The 23,261-nt window shown below is 37.4% G+C and overlaps 3 protein-coding genes across 4 annotated transcripts in view; 1 reads left to right on the forward strand and 2 right to left on the reverse strand.

Moving 5' to 3' along the window:
* The window catches only part of LOC141903479 (protocadherin Fat 4-like), a 29,336-nt gene extending 24,923 nt beyond the window's left edge, over positions 1 to 4,413 (forward strand). The window contains exons 53-59 of the mRNA XM_074791598.1: positions 147 to 238; positions 391 to 486; positions 560 to 628; positions 1,037 to 1,282; positions 1,664 to 1,781; positions 2,122 to 2,264; positions 2,781 to 4,413. Coding sequence (XP_074647699.1) covers positions 147 to 238; positions 391 to 486; positions 560 to 628; positions 1,037 to 1,282; positions 1,664 to 1,781; positions 2,122 to 2,264; positions 2,781 to 2,829 — 813 coding nt within the window. The 3' untranslated portion in view covers positions 2,830 to 4,413. The remainder of the gene's footprint in view (positions 1 to 146; positions 239 to 390; positions 487 to 559; positions 629 to 1,036; positions 1,283 to 1,663; positions 1,782 to 2,121; positions 2,265 to 2,780) is intronic.
* Positions 4,414 to 4,958: 545 nt separating this feature from the next.
* On the reverse strand, positions 4,959 to 12,984 carry LOC141904610 (monocyte to macrophage differentiation factor-like). Of its 2 annotated transcripts, none has more exons than XM_074793224.1 (7): positions 12,853 to 12,984; positions 11,583 to 11,664; positions 10,787 to 10,944; positions 10,621 to 10,695; positions 10,071 to 10,172; positions 9,925 to 9,994; positions 4,959 to 9,456 (listed from the first exon to the last, which is right to left on the reverse strand). In XM_074793224.1, the coding sequence occupies exons 2-7, from the start codon at positions 11,658 to 11,660 to the stop codon at positions 9,259 to 9,261; spliced, it is 681 nt and encodes a 226-aa protein (XP_074649325.1). In that variant the 5' UTR covers positions 11,661 to 11,664; positions 12,853 to 12,984; the 3' UTR covers positions 4,959 to 9,258. The 2 variants fall into 2 exon arrangements, with proteins under 2 accessions (XP_074649325.1, XP_074649326.1); XM_074793225.1 differs by lacking the exon at positions 12,853 to 12,984 and adding an exon at positions 12,667 to 12,790.
* A 1,799-nt stretch (positions 12,985 to 14,783) lies between these two features.
* Positions 14,784 to 23,061, reverse strand: LOC141903387 (eukaryotic translation initiation factor 3 subunit D-like). Its single transcript, XM_074791502.1, has 13 exons — positions 22,866 to 23,061; positions 22,378 to 22,423; positions 22,072 to 22,294; positions 21,662 to 21,731; positions 21,444 to 21,565; positions 20,745 to 20,877; positions 19,960 to 20,104; positions 19,722 to 19,852; positions 19,201 to 19,419; positions 18,496 to 18,638; positions 17,963 to 18,155; positions 17,669 to 17,765; positions 14,784 to 14,898 (listed from the first exon to the last, which is right to left on the reverse strand). The coding sequence occupies exons 1-13, from the start codon at positions 22,986 to 22,988 to the stop codon at positions 14,882 to 14,884; spliced, it is 1,662 nt and encodes a 553-aa protein (XP_074647603.1). The 5' UTR covers positions 22,989 to 23,061; the 3' UTR covers positions 14,784 to 14,881.
* Positions 23,062 to 23,261: the final 200 nt, after the last annotated feature.

Genomic DNA, 23,261 nt, shown 5'->3' on the forward strand with positions numbered 1-23,261 from the left:
GTTTTTGCGACCTTCAGAAATTCATAGCTTTTTTCATTATAGCTAAAGCCCTCACTCCAATGGCTTGTTTGAACTGCTACTCTTTTTACCAGCTTTTTTACCTGCTAGTCGCTTTGATAATGACCATGTGCTTTCTTTTATCACAGGTAAATTTGATCGACGATACTCACCGAATGATAATGATAATACCAGATGAAACTCCAGATAAGATTATCATCAAAGCTGAGGCTATCAGAAGGTAACGTATCGATATTTTGGCGAGTTTAAATTTGCGTGAAATATCTTATTCATTATTAAGGCAATAGCAATACGGCAATCTCAATTTCTATCAGTTTTACATGATACACCTGTTGAAACACGATGATTGTCAGTTTATATGAATCGTTTCAGGAAACTGCAGCAGTTAACGAACAAAGTGATTTTGATCGAGAAAATTGAGAATAAACGCGACAAAACAGGAAACAGTATAACTACCGATTATAAAGGGTAATAGTTTTGTTCGATCGAATTCTGATTTCTCGTTTCGAGTATGTTGTAATAATTCTCATTTGTTTTGCAGAACTGATCTGTACTTTGTTTCCGTAAATCCGAAGACAAAACTCATCTGTACCTCGAAACAAAATGAAGAGTAAGTATGATGTATTTAGAGCTGCCAACTGTTCCTGATTTTTAGTATTTTTTACTCTTTTATAATTGGAAATACTGAGTATATTTGTTTGGTGCACACAGAAATATGAAAGATGTTCATGAGGGTCTTACTGTTGATTACGGATTAATTTGAACATTTTCTTTCATATTGCAAGAAATGTTACTGAAAAAGGTTGGCAGCCCTGTGTATTCTGGATCCAGTTCCACAGTTGTGAATTAGTTAACTCTGAGTTAAAATTGGTTCATTTTCAATGTTTTAACTCAGAATCAAATCTTAACTAACGACTTTGGAACTGGGCCCTCTCCTTTAGTATCATACTTTTTTACTTCGTTAAGAAACTAACATTGTAGACTGGATTTGTAAAAAGAAATTCTTACATTTCTATAGGTTGATACTGGGTAATCGCGCGCAGCAGAATATCCGCGATGACCTGTTGGGTATAGTTACGGAAAGAAGAATTCGTAGGCCTTACGTATTAGGAGGAGCTCCGGGTCAGGCCCGTAGTCTAATCATATATAAGACATATTACTATCTGTTTGACAGCGACCTGTGGCCAGCTCTAGTGGCACTTGCTTGCATCATCATATTATTGAGCATCGTCGGAATAGTAATCATATGTTTCACTTGGTCCAGGTACGTCGTAACTATCATCAGGAAATACCAACTGGGAATTTGGGGGATGGTGAAAACTTTCTATGCTTGACTTCGTGTCTTTAAAAAATTAATTCTGGGCTTTTTCTGAATACCAGTTATATACCGGTACCGGATGTACCTTTAACCCAAGTCCAAATCTAGTTTTGAATTAAGTAGGCCTACCGTTCTTTAGAACTAGCTCCAGTTGTATGTTTAACTTCATTTCAAGTTAAAGATATTGTTAACTTGACAAAAATCATTGTGTTGTTGATAATTACGAATTTAAATGTATCTTAAGTTTATGGACTAACTCTCCCAAATGAAGAAATATCGATCACTTGCTTTTTCAAAAATATCTAAGCAGCAGTTGAATTTTTTTAGATATAAGAGATACGTGGAGAGATATAATAAATTATACGTAGCACCGCAGTATAATCCAGTGTTCTTCAGTCCTCCGAGTATGATTGCACCAACCACTTACAAAGATTTCGAAGTTCAGGTAAACTTTTAAATCAAAAGTATCGAGTTATTGCAGGTTTCTGTACATTTCAGATTGGGGGGGGGGGGGGGAATTGTGTTAATCCTGGCTTAAAAGTATGCTAGTCTATAAAACTGGGCCCTGATCTTCAGTTCATATACCTGTATATCGTATTACCCCTATGTAAATCAGATGTATTTCCTGAGGTCACGATTTTACACAAAGATCTTCATATTGCCTCCTGATTGTCATACTTAGTAAAATATTCACAGTCCTCGTATTACTGTTGACACATTCTGGAAGGTAAGGCACTGTTGTTGCTGTCATATAACTGAATGGAATTTTTGCTTTCTTTTCATAGAGTTTGAATATGTTCATTCCGCCGGATGACACCGCTGCTGATTTGGGTGAAGTAAATCTAGGATTTGCTGTAGACAGCAATGGCCAGCCATTACAATCATCAGATGTACATCTTGGCGCCATAAATCCCATATATGACAATAGGTAGTATCTTTTTCACAGATCTTAGGCTAGAATAAAATAATACCTGGTTTCTCCTAACTGGCCGGGTTAGTTTTGTAAACTGCATTGAAATTTGTAATCAGATCATTTCTGCTGGATCAGTTATGGCTAGCTTGATCATGATTTACAAAAAAGTAATGCACAGGGTAGATAGGCAGCCGGGTAAACTTTTAAGCTCAGCAGAAATGAGAAACAAGGTATCAATTCTTTTATCATGATTTCTATCTCAGATATCTGCCATTGAGAGTTATATAGTGTTTAGGGATGTATCAGCAAATTAGGGTTTTCTGCTAATTCGCAAAATTGTTTTAAGAACCCGTTTTTAAAATGGAACTGATCACAATTGAAGAATGTAGCCTAGATATACTGTCAGTTGCTGCAAGCTCTCTGCTAAGGTCATCAATTGAAGTGTCATCAATTGAAGTGGAAGTACATCTATTGAAGTGGAAGTACATCTATTGAAGTGGAAGTACATCTATTGTTATTTTTGTCTTTCAGAACAGCAGTCATCGGGAAGCCTAGCATAACAGTGACTCCATCACAATGACATTCCAAGAGCTGTGTATAATGCTATAAGATTTTTCCTGCTTCATATTGGAATACGTATAATCTAATGTACAAATCACTATGTAACATATAATATGATGGAGGCCAAATGTTTCAAAGACGACGATTTGTTATGATTTTGTGTTTTCTCCTCTAAATTTAGAATGCATACTCAAAAGGTAAAAAGGGATTACAAGCCAGTCCAAATGATTTCTATAGATGTACATTATATTTTCTACTTTGATATATATTTATATAGAACAATTCGACGTTTATGGGAAAATTTATGAGAAGTTGGGATTCTATTTTTGTAATCTGGATTTTACCACTTTTGAATGTCTGTTAGGCATTCTAGGGTTGTTTTAATTGAATAGATGAATATATTGTATTTAATTGTATATGCGTTTCTACTAGTTTGAAATGTAAACTCATCGCATCGTTACAAGCTACAAAGTATTGAATGAAACCTGTAGTGCTGTGATCAACTTGACCTGTGAAACTGTTATGATTTTGAAGCTCTGATATATTGGTGCTTATATCCATGTAAATTCCTATTTCTAACCTATTTATCTATGTATTTATCTTTTAAGGCGAAGAAATAAAAGCGGATGATTATATTTTGTAATTATTCGCTATGTGATACTTGAAAATGTATTACTTATAGTTTAAACTTTTCATTTTGTACTTTAAACATTATTTTTATGCTTTTTATTGTTGAAGAATTTTCCGATGATGTTGATGAGAATTATCAAAATTTTTATTTTCAAATTTGACAGGGGTGGATCCATAGGCATATTTTGAAGCACTTTTGACAAAAAAGGCAATATCATATGTATTCCCACACTGAGGGGCCAGTTTTAAAGAACTTGTCACATCCAAAAAGGCACTCTCATCTCCACAAAGGCAGTATGACGGGCACTTCTGCACTGTAATGCACCGGTTATCTTTGTTGTTAAAACAGAAAGGGCACTAAAAAAATCTGATGGACTTCTAAAGGTCTCACAAGTCCCCCTGGATCTGCCCCTGACCGATGCCATATCAATGTAAAGTGAAATTATGGCTTTGAGTTACAAGTGAAATGTGCTTAATCCTGATCAATTTTATCATGGACTGTTTAATTAAGATTCCATGGTTTAGTACATAATTCTGATTTTCATTTTATCAGTCACTTGTATTTAAAAAGTACGCAATAAATGATACCAAATGATTCAGATTAAGCGGGTTTTACTGTCAGAGACGGGTTTGGTAAAAATGGCTCGAATACGAGACAAGGTTTTACCATAGAAGGCTGTAAGCGAAGGCTTAAGATAGTTCTAGGATTTCATTTTACTGTAACTGCGTAATTTTTTTAAACAAAAATTAAATTTCGTTTAATATTTGCGATAAATTCGAATGTATTCCCTTAATAAAGAGGTATTTTGTACTTAATTGTAGTGAGAATTGCTCATATTTTTTCATGTCTGTTATAATACAAAATTTTTTATGCATAATTTATTTACTAAATCATTGCTATTTCTACTCTTTGTTGATATTCTATTATGTAAGTTATTATTTCATTACTGTTATAAGAGATTTTCTTATGACTGCAGTTTTTAGATGATAGTTTAGTTGATTATTTATGATAATGTGATCATTGATTCATTGCTGCAATTAAACGAATCAAAGCCTTATAAAAAATAGTTTTGTATCATTTGTATTTTTTCGAACCACTCTTGTTTATTCTGCATATCTGGCCCACTCAAAATGGTAATTACTGGATTTGAGCCTAGGAATGCAGTTAATCGATAAGTTGAACCAGCTGCTTATCCTCTATTCAGCATCTGGAATAATCGTTTGAACCCTGACCATGCCTATTCCATTCAGTATCTAAAAAACTCAAGAATAAGTTTTAATACTTAGTGGATTTGAACCTAGGACTATTCTGTTATCCATATCTGGAACTGTTTACCGGCTAAGTGTATTAAACCTTGTGACACTCCAGTTTCTCCTCTATTAAGTGTCTGGCCCAGTTATTGGTCAGTCACTCTTCAAGTCTTCTAGATTGCAGCATAAAACATCCCTGCCAATTGCATCCGGGAAAACAAGAACACCATTTTATCCATCAAAAAAGTGTTATTGAAAAATTTCGAGATATATAAATAATTTATTCAACAAAAGCGCTACATTTAACATTTCTAACAGTAGTAGTACGTACCCTATATTCTGACGCGGGTATTTCAAAATATATGAGTTTGCTCTCATAGGCGAAATGTAACGAACGTAGTTGAAAAAATTGAATTGTTACCCTTTTTAACATTAAATCAAAAACATTCTCTTCATTATTAGAAATCTTAACACCTTTCGCTGTGTTGTTACCGTACCAAAATATCGAAGACTATGTTCTCAGTCTTCCCAGTTAGTTAATAATAAATATCATTAATCTCAAACATTAAGTTTCTAAGAAATATATAGAGATTGTAAATATTGCTCTTAAAATACATCTTTACCGAAAAAAAAAAACTTCACGAAGTAAATTAATTGCAGATCTAACTACTACTTCGTGTATTGACTGAGCATTAGCACGGTAGGTACCATAATACCTAGTCGGTGTTCTCCGCAACAGGTTTTAGAGGGGCAGCCACCCTTCATTTTTACATCCACACCTCGGAAAATCAGCCACCTCTTATGAAAATATCTGCCGCCCCTACCGGAGTGGATGTCAATTTTCTGCCAATTTTGATGATTCCTTGAAATTTATTGAGTTAATGCAAAAAATAGAAGCTTACTTGAATTTTCTGTATTTTTGGGGGTATCGAAAGCCTTGCTACTTCAGCAGCCACGAGGTCATACACTTCTTGAATACAGCCCCTTTAAAATTCCAGCATATGGAGAACACTGCTGGTTTATCAAATGATTAGCTACCCAAGTGCAAAAAAGTTTGAAAAGTCCATTGACCTGAGATGTTTCTCTTGGACATCGGGTTAGTTTTATTATGACTAAGTGGAAACATGCATTATGAAACTATTCAATTATATTAATCTTCAGCTACGTATATTGCAGGCCTGTGCTGAGCTTTTTAGAGGGGCAGTTCTATTTCAAGAAAAAGGGCACTTACTCATTGAAAAAGGGCAGCTATCTTAGATATTAAGTGCTCGGGTACCTCAATAAATCATTTGAGAATTGATAACTTTTCATTTTCCGATAGAAACATGAAAATTGTATCCAAATTTCTGAAAATCTTGACCCTGATTTCTTTAAACTGACTTTTTGAAATGCGCTTTGCAAATTTTAGGGCGATTGTTCCCTATCCCTGAATCCCTCCTCGGCACGGGCCTGTGTAGTAGTCTCTACAAATGCTGATAAAATGATTAGATTTCAGTTTAGCTTTCACGATCGGACACTAATTCGAGTGACAAAAGTTGACATGTTTTTAGCATCGAAAAACAGACTAAATCGATAGACACTTCCGATGTGAAACACGGTTACACATTTGCGAAAATAATATCCTTCGTTTTATATTACCATACGCACAGCTGACTATTTCAAATTACAATTGACAATCATTGCGTTTAATGTAAAGATACGCCTTTCAAGAATTTCATTTTTGATTCAATGAAAATATATTAGATTTTCATAAATGATCGTGTAACAGAGTCTCCAAGTACATTTCACCCGCTATTTTCTATAAAACCCTTCCTAAAAATAGAGACATACAATAGAAACACTGAATACACTGAATGACTACAAAGTACACATTAGGGCAGTGGTACTTCAACACATTTCATTCGAGATTTCACACCTTAAATTTATAAATCTCATTAACAGGTAACACACATTATATTCATTATATATAACAACGTTACGTGATTAAATCCGTAGAAAGAATACGCATGGTTATAGTATGAAGACAATAGTTTCGTAATTGAAAATGGAAGATTTCTAGAAGACAAATACTGCAATAATAGTTCATATGAAAATATTTCGTATCCATACCAATAACATCTTAATCGAAACGTTTCAAAATTTAGTCGCAAGAAATATTTTGTAGATTTTAAAAATCTGTACATTTTTGTATCTCGCATATCAAGTGCTTTAGGCGTTCAAAAACAGATACAAGATTCCCAACTTAAAGGATCTAAAATCTATTGGTAGCGATAGTTATTTTCTTTTCAAATGAAGTAGCATTCTAAGAAGACAGTTACGGAAAAGATGAAAATAATAAGGTGAGAACTATCATAGCCGATTCTCTCGAATCAGAATAGAATATCTATACCGGGTATATTAAAAATGCTTACACCAAATTCGTACCACAATGACTCACTGGTACTTGTAAAAACATGTACTGATTGTACACACACATCTGAAGGCCCAAACTTACAAGTAATATCTATAACAACCAATCTTCCCTCGACAGAGATTTTAAAAGTGACAGCACCACACTACCATCGTACAAACTGTCACCCGGTAGTTGGGCTTCGCATATCTGAAACTATGAAATCGTTATCAGGCGATCAAAATTCACAAAAGCTTGAACTTGAGCTTTTATATCTGGAACTTTAAAATCATCCACCGTCTAAATTTAAAGCTTAATTTAAGCCGCCATATTCTAACAGATGATGATGACTACCGGTATGAACGAACTGTAAATATAGGATATCTGGCTGCACAAATGCCAATCAGCAAGATTCGACTCAGCGAGGGAAGATACAAGAGCTCTAAAGTGTTGATAGCTGCCTCGTCTTACCACCAAATACCCCTAAAAATTTATATGCATGATTGTCATCAGAGGCTATTTTTGCAGACGAATCAGATATTACTTATAATGATAATGATAAACTGAAAGACTGGGATACAGTGGTTGTATAAAGCCACTAACATGTGCCTTAAACCGACCCCAATTACATCATATTACAGAGATCACCGAATAATAGTTTGACGCCTGATCACCTTTCGCTACAGTAGGCTCTGCTAAAGTCAGATCTTTTTCCGGTATGTGAAAGTTTTTCAAACTCAGACCAATGTCCGATTTGGATAGTACAAATTCGGTATATATACTTCATGAAAAGGGCCAGAAAAATAATTCAACAAATACCTGAGTTGAATGGTTATCCGAATTAGTCAGATGTGACTTCAACGGAGTCTACTATAGTTTAGTTCTTAGACGCCCATGAGACCAGGTTTCGGCACACAATATATGTGTCAACAAAAATCAAAAATCTAAAACTAAAAATAGTCATAACGTACAATTTTAAGGTAAAGGTAACAAAAAACAATGACGAAAAAATGCTCTCTATTGGTCATGGATATTAAAAGCCAATTCATTTATCATTTATTTCAATAAATCATATTAACAGCGTAGGGCCCAGTTTCACGAAGCTGACCAGGCTAGTTTGAATTCTGAAATCGTCAGTAGTAATTACACAGATGTCGAAAGCAATTAATAGCAAGTCTTTTAGTGAAAAGGTCTAACTGAAATTCTCAACCGGTTTTACCCTTTCAGTGCATCTACACCTCGGTGTGGTGTATAAATCGGTAATGGACTTACCGGTAGTCACCATTAGTCACTAATGATACACCGCACTGTGGTGTTGTAGATACAATAGAGCAATACGCCTACTATTCAACACACTGGGTGGATTATCTCCGGCACTTACGGGCATTAATTTCTCAGTGCTGGGATCAAACTGAATCTTACTGAACATTCACGTTTTCGACCACAACAATGAAAACCATTTCGTTTGAAAAACTGTTCGTGAAACTCGGCCCCTGAACATTGCTGCCTTACCCACATATATGGTAAAACCATCACAGCTCGTTTTGAACACAGAGAAATTTCGATAATTTTTTCGAAAATAACGATTATCTTTACGAAAAATATATGACTTTGTATCGATATAGACAATTGTGACCTTTCATGATGCTGGAATAAGATACCAAAAAACAAGACCAGTACAAAAATGTCTGTAACCGACGATAATCAAACAACATGCGGATCATCAATTTTACATGGAAAACATTGTCTACATCTTAACCTGTTTGATACTGTGATATTCTATTTTCGTCTATCCAAGGCAGGTTTTGATTGAAAAAATTGCCAATTCTGGAATACAGTACACCGCGTTATCACAGGTTTACTGAATATGCTATTCTGGATAAGGCTGGAAAAAATTGATATCTCATTTCTCATGTTCAACCTAATTATGTTTATAAACTTGGATAAAATATATTATCAATTCGTTTCTATAATTGCCAGGGTTTTTATTGTTAGCTCGATCATGATTTTGAAAAGTAACGTACAGGGTCTTACGAAAGCAGCCTTTTAGAACAACCTCAAAACGAGATATCAATTGTTCTTAGCCTTCGATAGAGTAGATTCTGGTTATTTCAGAATCAGCGGAGCTCAATTGATGCCTGCCTAGATATAAAATCGAAATAAAACCAACAACTGAGATCAAGACACGACGATACCGTTTTCCGGAATCAGTAAATAATTACAGATTGCGAAATAATGACACAGAGCACCGACGATGACGAAACAATGCCAGATGGCGTGCGCAAACGGGATGACTCCGTCGCATTTAAAAAATACAACTCCAGCCATGTAGACTATACCACCGCACGCTACTTCGAACATTCCTGAAGTTTCATGCTGCAAAGATGAATACGGATAAGAAAATATGGCTGCAAATCAGCGATAATGGGTTTTCTGCTTTGCTAGTTTATATGAATGTATAATGAGGTATACAAAGGTTTCATTGAAATCAGTCATTATCAGTTCTACAAATACAGGGCCATACTTAATGGGGTCAGTTACCCCCCTAGAAATTTTGGAAAAGTTCCCCTTTTTACAAACATTATTGTGATTTCCAATAGAACTACCCTTTTGGGATTCTTTGAACCTCGCAATTCAAATGCTAAGTACAGCCCTGAATCTGGTTATTACGTCGGAGCGCCACTTAGGGGTCGACACATATTATACGCACGAGTCTACTAAGTTGAAATGAAATAAGTTTATTTAACCTCACATAGGGGACAAGGCAATACTGTGGCAATCACAGATTTCTCAACTGGTGCTGATCCACCAGATGCTATAGCATATAAAGTCAATGTGACTTACCATTGCAAACACTGCTATTGCAGGACTTATGGCGATGATTAAGTAGAATAATGTTTCCAACCATTTATACCTAAAATCAAAATGGCATCTATGTTAGATTTCGGTTATGTTCATTGTTTCTCTAATAAACTATGCCCAACACTTACTGTTCATGAAATGTGTATTGATACCAAATTCCAAAAGCCGCCATAAACCACACCACGGCCAGCATTATTTTACCCCAAGAATCCATATTCTTCAAAGTCAACCTGAAAAAAGTTATTTACTTTAACTGAAGTAAAGAAAGCAGTGTCAAACTTAACAGTGTCACTCTTAACCTCTCAAAGGGTGGCCACTTTAATTTTACTAGCTTTTTCCCCGACATGCGCGTTATTTTTCCTGACTTCATCTGCTAATCAAATAACACAGTCAAATATGGAAGACGTACCGGGTAGACGAGAATTGTTTGATTTTACGCACGATCTAATGATCTGAACAATCTCAACAAATTTCCCCGAATATTTCCTCATTTCTAACTTTTTTTAAAAAACAAAATACCCCGACTTTATTAACGAAAGAAATTTCCCTGACTTTTCCCTAATTTCCAGCTAAGAAGGCACCCAGTCTAAGATCACATCAGGCTGTGGTGCACGGTAGGAAAAGTAGCTAGGTGAAATGAAACGTGCTGGAAAGGATTGACATAGAAGACGGACTTACCATGGCGTATATGAAGCCGCTATAAACATGTATATGACGGCTCTGTCTCCGATGTGGAAGATATTCTTTAAGGCGCTGTAAAGAGCAGAATCGATCAAAATCTAAACCGACAACCAAAAACAAGGGACGGCAAATTTGTAGCGAGCGCAGATTTCTCGGTACTTACTTGAATCGTCCGATATACGAGATAACGTGAAAGACAGTGGAAACGGTGAATAACGCCAGAGTGGCGAAACCATAAACCAGCACGATATACTTCTCGAATCCCGTATCAGCTAAATATAACAACCAAAACAATCCGGCCATACTCGGTATTATCCATAACTATGAAATGAAAATAATGCCAAAAATGCAGCTCAAGGTTTTAAATAGTTAATAATAGTTGTATGACACTTGTTTTCTATAAATTAAATGGCTTCCCATCTGTATGGGTATACAATTTAAAGTTTTACTATTAGTTTTTAAAAGCATTTATTCATTGTCTTGCACCTTCTTACGTTAGTAATTTACAGTCTCTTTATATCAAGGTCAGCTAGCAAGTTTCTCCTGTGTCATCAAAAACATTGCTTTACAGAAACAGAGCTTTTGCATGTGCTGCCTCTATTTCATGGAATGGATTACCCTTATAATCAGTTACTATTGATGATATCAATACTTTTAAATTTGGTCCCAAAACGTATCTATTCACCCGATATAATTCAAACTAATGTTTTAAATCCTACAGTATTTGGTGTTTTAATATATTATTTCAAATATTATGTTGTAAACTGCTTTGAAACTTATGTGTAAGGCAGTATAAAAGTTAAAAGGGCCTAATCATTTATCGTTATCAAAATAAATATTTCAGTACATCAAACAACACAATAGACTTGAATCCGACCACAAGGGTAAGCGTTTAGTTCAGATGTCTTTTAAGATATTTTTCAGTATTAACAATCTAACTCGACTCAAATTTAGCTTACCCCATGAGTGACTACGTTAGCAATGTGTTCCACATCTGTAGGTTTATATGCTTGGCCAGCCATAGCACGACCGTTCATCAATCTGAAATAATATTTTAAGACCCTTTATGATGTTTTTCATGAAAATATTAGGATGGCAGGTCAAGAGTAAATTATCTTATTTTGAATATTAGGGCATAAAGTAAAACGGAACCTCCACACCTAAATCTTTGGAATAAATCTTTAGGGGGAGTACTTCGTGTATTGCCTAACCCTTGCCCTTAGAAATATAGCATAGAAGCACAATACAGCAGAGAGGTGGCCCAAAATCTGCATTGTTAATACCATTGGTCGGTAAAATTGCAGATCTGCACCTCTCGTAAATGGTTCAATCAATTACATTAATTATCACAGTTTCAGAATCAAAATGTCATCAGCAATTCAGTACAATGGTTTATTTTATGGTATCTTCACTAGAAAGTAGATTTTTAGGTGCGATTTTGTCTCGAAATCGTCACGATTTTTGAACCAGACGCCATATTGGATGGGTAAATCTAAAGTGAAGATTTGTTTAGAATATTTGCCGAAACAATGTTTCATGAACTACTCATTTTTAGGAAGAAAAATTAGAATTTCTTGTCAATTTCAAGAAACATATTTGGCCAGAATTAATAACCCCTGTGACAGTTGACAAAATTGATTAGTTTTATGCACTGATTACCCTCACATCGTTTCAACAAATACCTTAGGCAAACGTTCACTTTAGATTCCCCAATACGATATGGCGTCACTATTGAAAGATCGTCCCTATTTTGATATAAAAACCGGGCAATAAATCTACTTTCTAGTGAGGATATCATAAAATAAATCAATGATTGGATTCTGTGAGACATTCTGAAGCTAGAAGAGTGATTTATAATTCACTTGATTGCGTCAATCACGAGAGGTGCGGATCTGCACTTTAACCCCATTGGTGGGTTGGTTGAGTATCCAATGCAGGAATTTATTTTAGGCCCCCACCCGCCCTATCAATCTGACAATCATGATTGAAATAGGTTTTTGGTCCGATTTTATCTCAAGATCTTGAATTGATTGAACTATTTACCAGAGGTGCGGATCTGCACTTTTACCAAATACTAAGAGTGATTTTTAGCAGCACAAGCCAGCAGCATGGGCATGGCCAGAGGCAGAGAGGGTCTCCTCACTCGTCTCAAACCAGAAAAGTCAGAGTCCGAATGTTTCAGATTCAGATTGCGAGGGAATCAATAAATAAATCACAGATGGCATTTACTTTCACAATTAATCACAACTCCAGAAACACAGCCACAGGTTAATGACAAGGCCGTCTGTTAGCGCATTGATTGCTGGGCTCTGCTTTAGTTTAAATCATCAATTAATTTAGAATAAATTGAACAATTTGAAAATTAACGTCAAAAGTTGAAAACGGAAAGTGGCGTAAGTTACCACGTATTCAATTCAATTCAATTCAATTCAAACACGTGAACGCCTAGACGAAACGTCTACGTCCTGAAAGCAAACTGGCAGTCGAAACGTCCACACGGTAAAATTTATCCTACAAAAGTGCGAATAATCCGTAATCATGTAGGGTTTGGTTTAAAACAGTGATTGGACTATGAAGACACATGATGTACTGTCGTTTTGAATTGCAAATTGCCGTAATTCTAGCCAGCAGCAGTGGTCCCGCCGACGGTCTAAGTTAAATCGGCGGCCGCGGGGGCTGGGGGTGGCCCATCAGCTTATATGACGGAACGCGAAACTAGTAAACCACAAATAAGATTACTGACTACTAGACCGTAGAGTCGGGCCTCAACCGGGCGTCCTGTGATTTGTGAACTGTTTACCGGATTGATCTGGCCAGCTTCTCAAAACGCCTCGCCGCACTACTAGTAGCCGGACACGCCGATTCGCACTCCCGGGCACCTCACTGCTGGATCTGCCCTTGGAGTAATCATTTGACCAAATGATTACTCCAAGATCTGCCAAAATGCCGACGCCACTTAAGAAACTTTAGAGCATCACATGTTTTGCATGATTAAAAGAAAATTCGAATTCATACGCCGGCCCGCGCTAATTAGCTACATATAAAATCACCCTGATTCATCGGTCGATCTACCCGTCACGAACCCCGGCGAATATGGCACCGGCCTGGATTAATATAAAACGTCAATTAATCAAAAACGTACCGAGATTTAGGTGGAGCAAACGTCATTCGCAATTTGTACAAATTAAACATGTTTGTAGGAGTGTATAACGACTGAATCACAGACGAGTATCAGTAGTAATCCGTATAGTGCGTTAATCCATTAATAGCGTTCCACGATAACATAACTACAAAGAATTAAGACCAGAAAAAAACCTGATTCTTCGTTGCATGGCACTAAACGGCATGACCGGCAAATATCCAATTCGTTGAATAACTAATTCGCAAACAATCACGGCAATTCGCTAGTATGTCCGCATCAAAGCCGTATGAAACCCTAAGCTTGGGCGCTCACTTACTACCGTAAAATCGATTCAATCCGCGAGGATCGGAATTACTGCGGTTGCATTATATATATCTATTTCTATTCATCGTACGCAGAGAATCGAATGCAACGCTAGATTTAACTTCCTCGACGGTAACGCTGAAACCCGGCAGTTTATTACAGTGCGCCGAGGCCGTACTGATGACTACTGCTTACACAGCGATGTACTGCCGCCGTCACTTCTCAGATCGATACCTTACGTTACGTCCACGCGCTGCGGCAGATGCTCGCTCTCTGAAAAACAAGTACATTGTGAGAGACTATCACGATGTACTCGTTTCATCTTGTCATATAATCGTGTCTATCTCGCGGGTGTGGCTCAAAATTCGTTCCAAGATCAATTTTTTTAAATAACAGAAGACTTGATCATATGAACCCGAAATACAGGAGAATTCTGGATGGCTAAAATGAAATGATGAATGTTTCTCCTAAAGGACATTTTTGTAAACAGCAATAAATTGTATCATGAGTTGAATTTCTAGCTGCCTATTTTTGGTTAGCTTGAAAAAGTTAACTACAGGGAAGATAGACAAGCGACCGACTGGGTTAATTTCTAAGCTCATGAGAAATGAGGTGTATTTTTTTTTAGCCTAACCACTTGAATTTACAGTTTACTTTCCATCAACAAATCCTCTTTGCACCTCTGAAACGTAGGAAATTCAAGAAACAAAAACAATTTCTCAATTTATGACATAAACCTTCATTTTATTTCCCACTTTTAAAAGAGCTGACCAGACAGATTTTTCTCTTGAGATACCGACACACAGATGGCGACTACTTTTCCTCATCGTCTGAAAAGAAATGAACCAAATTTGAACACGGGTATATCTTTGTGCATAGAATCAATATACAATCAATATGGAAGGGAGGCAACCTTAAACTAAGAATTCAATTATGCTAAATACAATCAATATCCATTAAATCAATAAACGTTAGAAGTGGATAAATTGCATTATACAGGCGTGAGATAACCAGAGATGCTAGGGCCAAAGTACCAAAATTCCGGAATTTAGAACGGGGGTTCAGAAAAATTCTCCCCCAGGAAAAATTTTGCGTTTTTGCATCACCGGAGATGCAGTATCACGATCGGCATCTTTCATCTGAAAATACGACGGCAGGCATTCGTTGTGCTTCACATCCCTCGCTGCCTTCTTATGCCGCGCGCTATCCGGGTGACGAAGAATATCTTTTTTCCTGCCACTACCGTATTTGACCTGGTCTTTACAAACGACGCAGTACGCCACGCCAGCTAAGTCTAACTTACGAATGTAGTTCGATAAGTAGTCCCCGTTACTGTCCTTACACTCTAGCCAGTGCCAGTTAAATTTATTTTTTATACCGCTGTCAAGTGCCTTTATATCGGCCGACTGACAATCTTTCCGTGCGTGCTCATTTTGCAGACCGTCCCGCTTGACAGCTGCAGGCAAAAAGAAAGTTACAAAGCTGCGTGCCTCAGGACATAGCACGCGCATGGTTATAATTAAGATGATATTTATTAAATATCATCTTAATTATTACCACGTGCATCTTCACATTGTTGGCCGTCAGCGGGACGATGTACAACGGCGCGTAAAGATAATTGGAAATGGCGTCACATCAGTGGCGCTCCACCTACGCATGCACAGATACCACCACAAGCACACATATATACATTGTAGCAGAACATCCTCGGAAACGGAGACCAAGATAAAATAACACAGAAGCGACGACGAGTACAAGCAAACGAACGCTTTTTCGGTCCGTGCCATTACTGGTCGCCGCGAGGAATTCTCACCAAATTTCCGGAATTGACATCGGCGATCCTAAATTTCCGGATATTTCCGGAAAACTAGCATCTCTGGATAACTATCTATACATAGATTTATTTGAATAACTTAGCTACGTGGCAGTGAGTAGAACAGATGACTGTCAGTGTGAATATTTTACTGCTGTTATGGTGGGATGGGCAGATGCAGGGGCAGACTTTGACAGGAGCACCAAGAAATGAAAAGGGCATACAGTTAAAAAGGGCAAGTTTCCATGCAGAGCAAGTGCCAAGCCAAAAAGGGGTCTGAAAAATTTAGAAATTCTAGAGCATTTTCACAAAATTTCAAGGCACTTGAGTAAAATTGAAGAGAGTATAAGCCGAATCTTGTGCTGCAGACTGCTGCTGTCTTATTAGTTGCGGGTAAAAAAGTGCCATGAAAAATATTGCTATTGTCTTTTTAAAAGGGTACAGGAGAAGTGTGACGGTAGCACTCCGTATGCGCCCAGGGTGCTGAGAGATAGTACGGCAGTAATCAACCCCAGAATAATTGACGAAATTTCGAAAAGATTAGCCATCTTAGAAGACTGCTAGTATCATAAAATCTAACTGCTAACGATTTTAACACAAATCGATTTTAGTTAAAGTTAAGGCTACTTTATAGTCATCCGAAATGCCATAACTACTATTTCATCCAGAGGGCAGATGTGTGGGTACAAGTGCAGGAAAATTGATCTTTTTCATGGATTCTGGACCCGCCTTGGCTGCGAGCGTAAGGGTGGTTTAGTGAATGCTTTGTCTCTAAAACCAATTTGTCTCTAAAACCAATTTCATTGTGAATAGAATGTATCTCACAAAGATTTTTTATCGAATTTCCAAGTTCGCTTCAAACTGGATCTATGATTAGTCGAACCTTTTACAAAGTCAAAAAGATTAAAGAAAACTGTTTTCAACGGTTAAACCGTAATGATTTTTTTTAAACTAGCAATTGCAGATGTATGCTAATTCATTTTCCATTATGTAACAGGCTGCCTACAGATCAGTCATTCCTGGATATAAACAGTTTTCAAAGAGTTTTTTTTTAAAGATCACAGGTATTTCATCACTTAATCCCAATTACAGAAGACCTAAATCGATACTGTTTTAATGATTTACTGAGATAATATCTCAGTAAACCATTATTTGGCCGTTTTTAAGCAAATCTTTACCCTTGACACCACTAAACTCAGTTTCTAATTCGGTTACCACCCAATAGAGTAAAAAAAAGATCATGGTTGACTTTGTACTGATTTAGGCGTAGTCTAATGCACAACTTCTAAAGTATCTACCGTAATTGCGTAATTGAGTTTCGGGTATTTTATTCAAATTAAAGGAGTTTCAAGCACCTTTTAACCCTTTCAGTGCTGACTAATTTATACCCTATAGTGCTGGAGGTAATTTCAAAATTTTGAAAAATTCCACCCTAGTGTGTTGAATAACGGGAATACCACTGTAGTGCGTCTACACCGCGGTGCAGTATATCGTTAGTTACTAATATTTCACTATGTTTGACAGGTGCTGCCATTTTTCAAGAGAGATAATTACCAATTACTAATTACATCAATACACAGCATTGCGGTGTAATTGCAAAATCTGTCACTGATTTATACACCGCACTGCGGTGTAGACGCACTGAAAGGGTTAAAAGTATTTTCTGTTTTGAAACAGAGGAATCAAGGAGCTGTAGGGACCCTGCACAAACACGCAAAAATCGTAAAAAAATGCGGACCACAGAAATCATTTTCATTAACGAGATAAATCATCAAGTAAAATCTTACCATCGTCGTCATCATCGTCGTCGTCATCATCATCGCTTTCATCTTCGTCACTGGTTTCAAAACTATTATCAGGGATTTTGTAGATGCGTATCACAGGCTACAAATAGCAACGAACATAACAATTAACTTCAACCCCATAAATCAATGAAGAGCCAAATTAAGAATTTTCTAAATGAAAAGTTGTCCAATACAATTTATTACAAATTCAACAGATGAAATACTGTCCAAAATTAACATTAAGAATTTGTTTAATGAAATTATCAGGTAAAGATCATAAAATCTTAGGTGCATTACCTTGTTAGGATCTTTGAGAATTAGGAATTTTCCTTCCTCTAATTTCATACACATGTCTACGATACAGCGCAATATACCCCAAGCATTATCCATGTTTAAATTAATCTGATTAGCGAATTCAGCCGGTTTGAATTGCTGCGTTCCGAGGATGACGTGTTTGGACGAATCTCGGAAATGCTTTCTCGATACGTAACTAAAACGGAAAAATATCGAACGATGATAATCATCGTTATCTAAATCATACAGCACCATGGGGTACCGGCACTCACCAGACGGCGCCACACAACGGTGGGTCATTCATAGTGAAAATCATTTTCAATGAAATTTGAACTGGATTTTAGGGCTTGCGAATACGAAAACGAGTCAAACAAGTCTTTAATCTCACTCAGTGTACGGTATTCATTTTACTAGAAGTTGACTAATTAAATTGACAAGTGGAAGAAATTGAAGAGTGCCACTAGCGATCCTGGCAGAATCCTCGCTTGCCACTGTACCCCATTAAGTAGTACAACTGCACTGACTGCAGAACTTACCCAAATTTAATTTGATCGGAACCAGCGAGCAGTGAACATACAGTCCATTTCGCTAGTTTACAGCTATTGTTTTTCAGTTCAGTAGCTAAAACAGCTCCTCGCTGTGTATCGAGTTTAGCTCTCCAATCGACTCCACCGCAATACTGTAAAATAAGAACAGTCATTCAGTTAAACTACCTCCTGTGTATCTATTAGGGGTGGGGGGCACTCACAGGTATGTCCATACATAGGGAGAAGTGTGGCCAATCATTTACCCCCTTCATGAATGAGTAAATATTTCACGAATGCCCCTATAGTGTGAATTGATTTCCACTATCAAAGTGGCCACTCTAATTTTTGCATTTTCTCTTGACTATTCTTTGACATGTAAGTTGTTTTATCACCCGCAAAAAGTCGGATATGTAACACGTAGACGGAAACCTTTTGGTTATACGTACAATCTCAACAAATTTCTCTGATTCTTCACTTTTTTTTAATACAAAATTCCCCGACTATTCGCTTATTTCCAGGTAAGTGGCCACCCTGATAATCATAGAATAGTTTTTGCACGAATTGATTTGGATAACTTGATCTTATATAGTTAGGGCCCAGTCTTATAGATAAATTTTAATCTTTAACGTTGAATGAACCGGAATCATATTAAGGATATAATACGACGCCAACTCCCAGGTTAGGGTTAACTCGTTAGAGGATAAGTCGACTTACCTTCGAATCCCAGTCGTTTAGCGATTTAATATTGACGAATTGAAGTTCACCGTTGGGCCCGAGCATGACGGCGTCGTGTTCACATCGCACGACCATTTCGACACCGTTTCCTAAATCGAACTTGCGATACCTGTAGCCGACCGACGCCACGTCGCCGTCATCTTCCTCCTGGATGAACGGGTTCGTGTTGTCGAAACTGTACTTATCGGCATCTTCCGTCTGCAAATTGAAAAATCGAAATACGAAATTGTAAATATTGAAAGCTTGAGAGAAACCCGAAGTCACCAGTGCCAAACAAACGTATTTTTTCGTCAAGGTAGATGCAATTGCAAATACGTATCTAATAACTTTTGATTGAAGGGTGCACTGGGTTCAGTTTCACGATTAAGTTTTTACCACTAAATCAATCAATTTAGGATAAACGAAGAAATTAAATAGATTTACCAGTTAAAACTTTTCATGAAACTGGGCCCAGTTTGTAAGTAAAATACCCTAAACTCATTTGCCTCAGAAATGCTTACCGTTTTCAGCACTTGTTGTGAGAAATTGTGATTGATAAACGTAGCTTCCAAAGCTAGATTTCTCGGTGAATTGATACTGTTGCCTTCATCTTGAGGGGGTTCCGTAGCAGTTTCACTAACAGTCAACAAATCTACAAAGTTCAACGCAATCTGATTTGTCCGTTTTCTTCTTCACGAGAAAAATTTTTGATTCGATAGTAAAGCCGACTCGAAGAAAGCGATGCAAAGAACAACTTACCGAATTCAGAATTATCTCGTTTATCGAAGAATAGTTTACCACCGACGCGTTGAACGATGATATCCCACGAGTAAACAGACCGCGTACAGCACATTAACGTAGCCAGTATCGCATCAGTAGCGAATACGTTACCGCATTTAGTTAGCTGCAGAAAATTTAATGACATATAACAATCAGCACTTATTCAACTACATGAATATGAAGATTTTTTATTCCCAAGATTTTTCATTTCCTTCTAGGATGAATCTTTTGGGACTACAGAACTGGCAGGAGAACCCTCAGAAATACAATGAATTGTTCTCAGTCATTTAAATTGGTGTGGTAAAATTTGCTGTATGCCCAGGCAGATGTTACTTGTCAACTTTTTTGATAAGTATAAAACTGTCGAGAACGACATGTGTTGGTGCTCTTATATGATTCGTTGATGTCTCTCTTATATGAATGGTTGCTGTTTCGCACCATGTGTACTATTACTGTTACCCTATACTGTAGTAATAAAGTTAGATGCTGTTTCGATTCACAAAATACAACACGCTCGTCGACTTTGCTCCTTCGGATCTGGTCAACTCTCTGTAGTGATAGTCACTCCATCACAGAAACCAAATTTTATTTCCTAATACTGTGGAACTGGTGTTGGAGAACGTTAAACTAATAGACTTAGTCTTAGTCGGGTTAAAATCGGAGAGGTATAATCTACTGTAGACCCAGGCAGCTGTTTTACTTCATTTTCGACTGGTAAATTCTGATATTTCTACTAGTACCGACGGTAGGTTGAGTGAACTAACCTGACGCACAACTGGGTCATCGGTGGTCGTTACTTTATGGAAAATACGATTAACGCGCAATAAATTTTTCCCAGTTTTCGTATTCACGCGGTCGTAATTCTTATCGTAGTATTCTAACGTTCCGTAGCATCCACTGAAACGAAAGGAAAAGAAATTTTCGTTAAATTACTTGAGTAACTTAACCCTTTCAGTGCGTCTACACCGCAATGCAGTGTATAAATCAGTGATAGATTTTGCTAGTACACCGCACTGCGCTGTATTGTTGTAATTCGTAATTATCTCTCTTGAAAAATGGCAGCACGAGTCAAACATAGTGAAATACTAGTAACTAACGATACACCACGCCGCAGGGTAGACGCAATATAGTGGTATTCCCGTTGTTCAACACACTAGGGTGGAATTTTTTTTAGAATTTTCAAATTATCTCCAGCACTATAGGGCTATAGGGTATTAATTAGTCAGCACTGAAAAGGTTAAGCATATTCAGCCTCTATACAGATCAGTCATTCCTGGATACTAGGAGTTTTATTAAAGGAGAAAATTTGATATTTCGAGGAAGCGTCTGGGGCAGTTTGTGTGTGACAATAGGTCATCACCATAAATGGAGTAAGATCAAATTTAAACATTTAGCCCAAGGCTTGTCTCTGATGCTATCGGTTCAGCAGCAAGGGCAATTGATTGCGATCAGCTTTCACTTACAGGTCGACGGGTTCTTTGACATCGGGAAGTGATAGCTTCGCGAGTCGAGGGAAATCAAGTTCTTCTTTGACCTCCCAGTCTTCTTTCACTTGTACAGACGCGTCGCGATTTTTTATGATCACCTGAAATAAAAAAAATACAAATCGAAATAGTTCCCTAATAAACACAAAGCGCCACATATCAACCGACTAGCTGCGACTGTTTTATACTGAACTCACTCTTTTATTATTGTCTTGCAGCTGACGCCCGAATTGCTTCAACCACTTACGCAATAAACGTTGTCGATCCCTAAACAATATAAAGCAACAATTGATTGCGTCATAGATAAGGGATAATTGAGACAGCTCTTTTGTAGAGCTGGAACTATCACTATCTGCTGGATTCAATTCGGATAGAGATGCACAAGACTGCCATACAGTACTTCATCGTGTCCTACTGTAAACCTGGTACGGAGCCTATCACGATGTTTTCAAAATGATATCATCATTTAAGCCAATCAGAAATTGAAGACTCCCTGACAAATAAGTTGTTTTCCCTGTCTTGACCGGCTAAGTAAACAATCAAGCAATACAACCAAATAGGCTCAGTACATGGGTGTAGGGTTTTGGGCGGGTCGTATGTTACTAACCTTTCTCTGCTCTTCTGAGTCTTCGTCAGTACCTGCATGTTCTGTTGAGCCTGAGCGCGACGTTCTCGCTCTTTCCTCAGTTTATTTTGATTGTACTTATTGCGTCCGCGTTGATAGATCGGTTTCTGCACTTTCGCCGTGTCGACGAGCTGGAACGAACTTTCATCTTCCTCGTGGTAGTACGCGTAGTGACTTCCGGCGCCGAACTGTGACTGGTATTTATCTGTATGAAGAAAATGTCGAGTTGATCAAAATCTTTAAAAACCTTCCTCTTAAAATTGTTCCAAAGCTCTTCTATGTACTCACTTATAGCTCTTCTGTCTTGATAAAGCGTACCAGTCCAATCTGATACCTGGAACGAAAAGAAAATGAAACATCTCTAAAGTCTGCAAGGTGGTATAGTTTCATGAAGCTAATAAAATGGGTCAGGGGCACACAATACAGAATCTTATAAAGGGTCATAAGTCAGGTGCAAATATCTGAAGTCATAGTCAAGAAAGTATTAACACAAGCAGGGACTTCAGGTTTACCAGCATGGGAACAGGGATGGGAGGGAGGCAAGTCCTTTTCTTTTTTGATGTAATTGATGACAGAACGAACAGCAGCGTTAATTTGCCCAAAGTTAGGCTATCTATAAATTCAGCAATTAATTAATTAAAGATTGACAGAGGTTAAAAGACCAATCGCTTATTGTTTTATCTGGGCGTATATCACAGAAACCGCATATGGAAGGAATTAAATTTCTTATGGCGCCACCTGACGGCTGATAATCTATTCTAACTGGGACGACGAACCTTTCCGAGTCGATCGCCTTTCGAGAACGGCTGGTAGGGCATATCTTTGTACTGCTCCGGTTCCCCAGATGGACCCCATCCATCAGGATTATTCTGAATCATAGGTGGTATAAAATGAGCCATATTTGAGCGTTAATTCAGACTTATCCACTGAACATATGCCGGTCTCTGTCACTTCCGCGTGTGGAATATGGCCGCCGGTTATAAAGTACGCGCAGTCAATTAATTAAATTCAATTTATATTTATTGACGCTTTTGGTTTCAAATACATCATCAATACAGGTCAATCTAACAAGACAACAAAAGGAACGAATTAACATTAAAAATGATATTGAAAGAGACGGTGGCGTGATCAATCTCCCGTCCTTCACCCAATCAATCTAACACTAACAGCTC

This window comes from Tubulanus polymorphus, chromosome 4, assembly GCF_964204645.1.
Source record: "Tubulanus polymorphus chromosome 4, tnTubPoly1.2, whole genome shotgun sequence".
Classification (NCBI taxonomy): domain Eukaryota; kingdom Metazoa; phylum Nemertea; class Palaeonemertea; order Tubulaniformes; family Tubulanidae; genus Tubulanus; species Tubulanus polymorphus.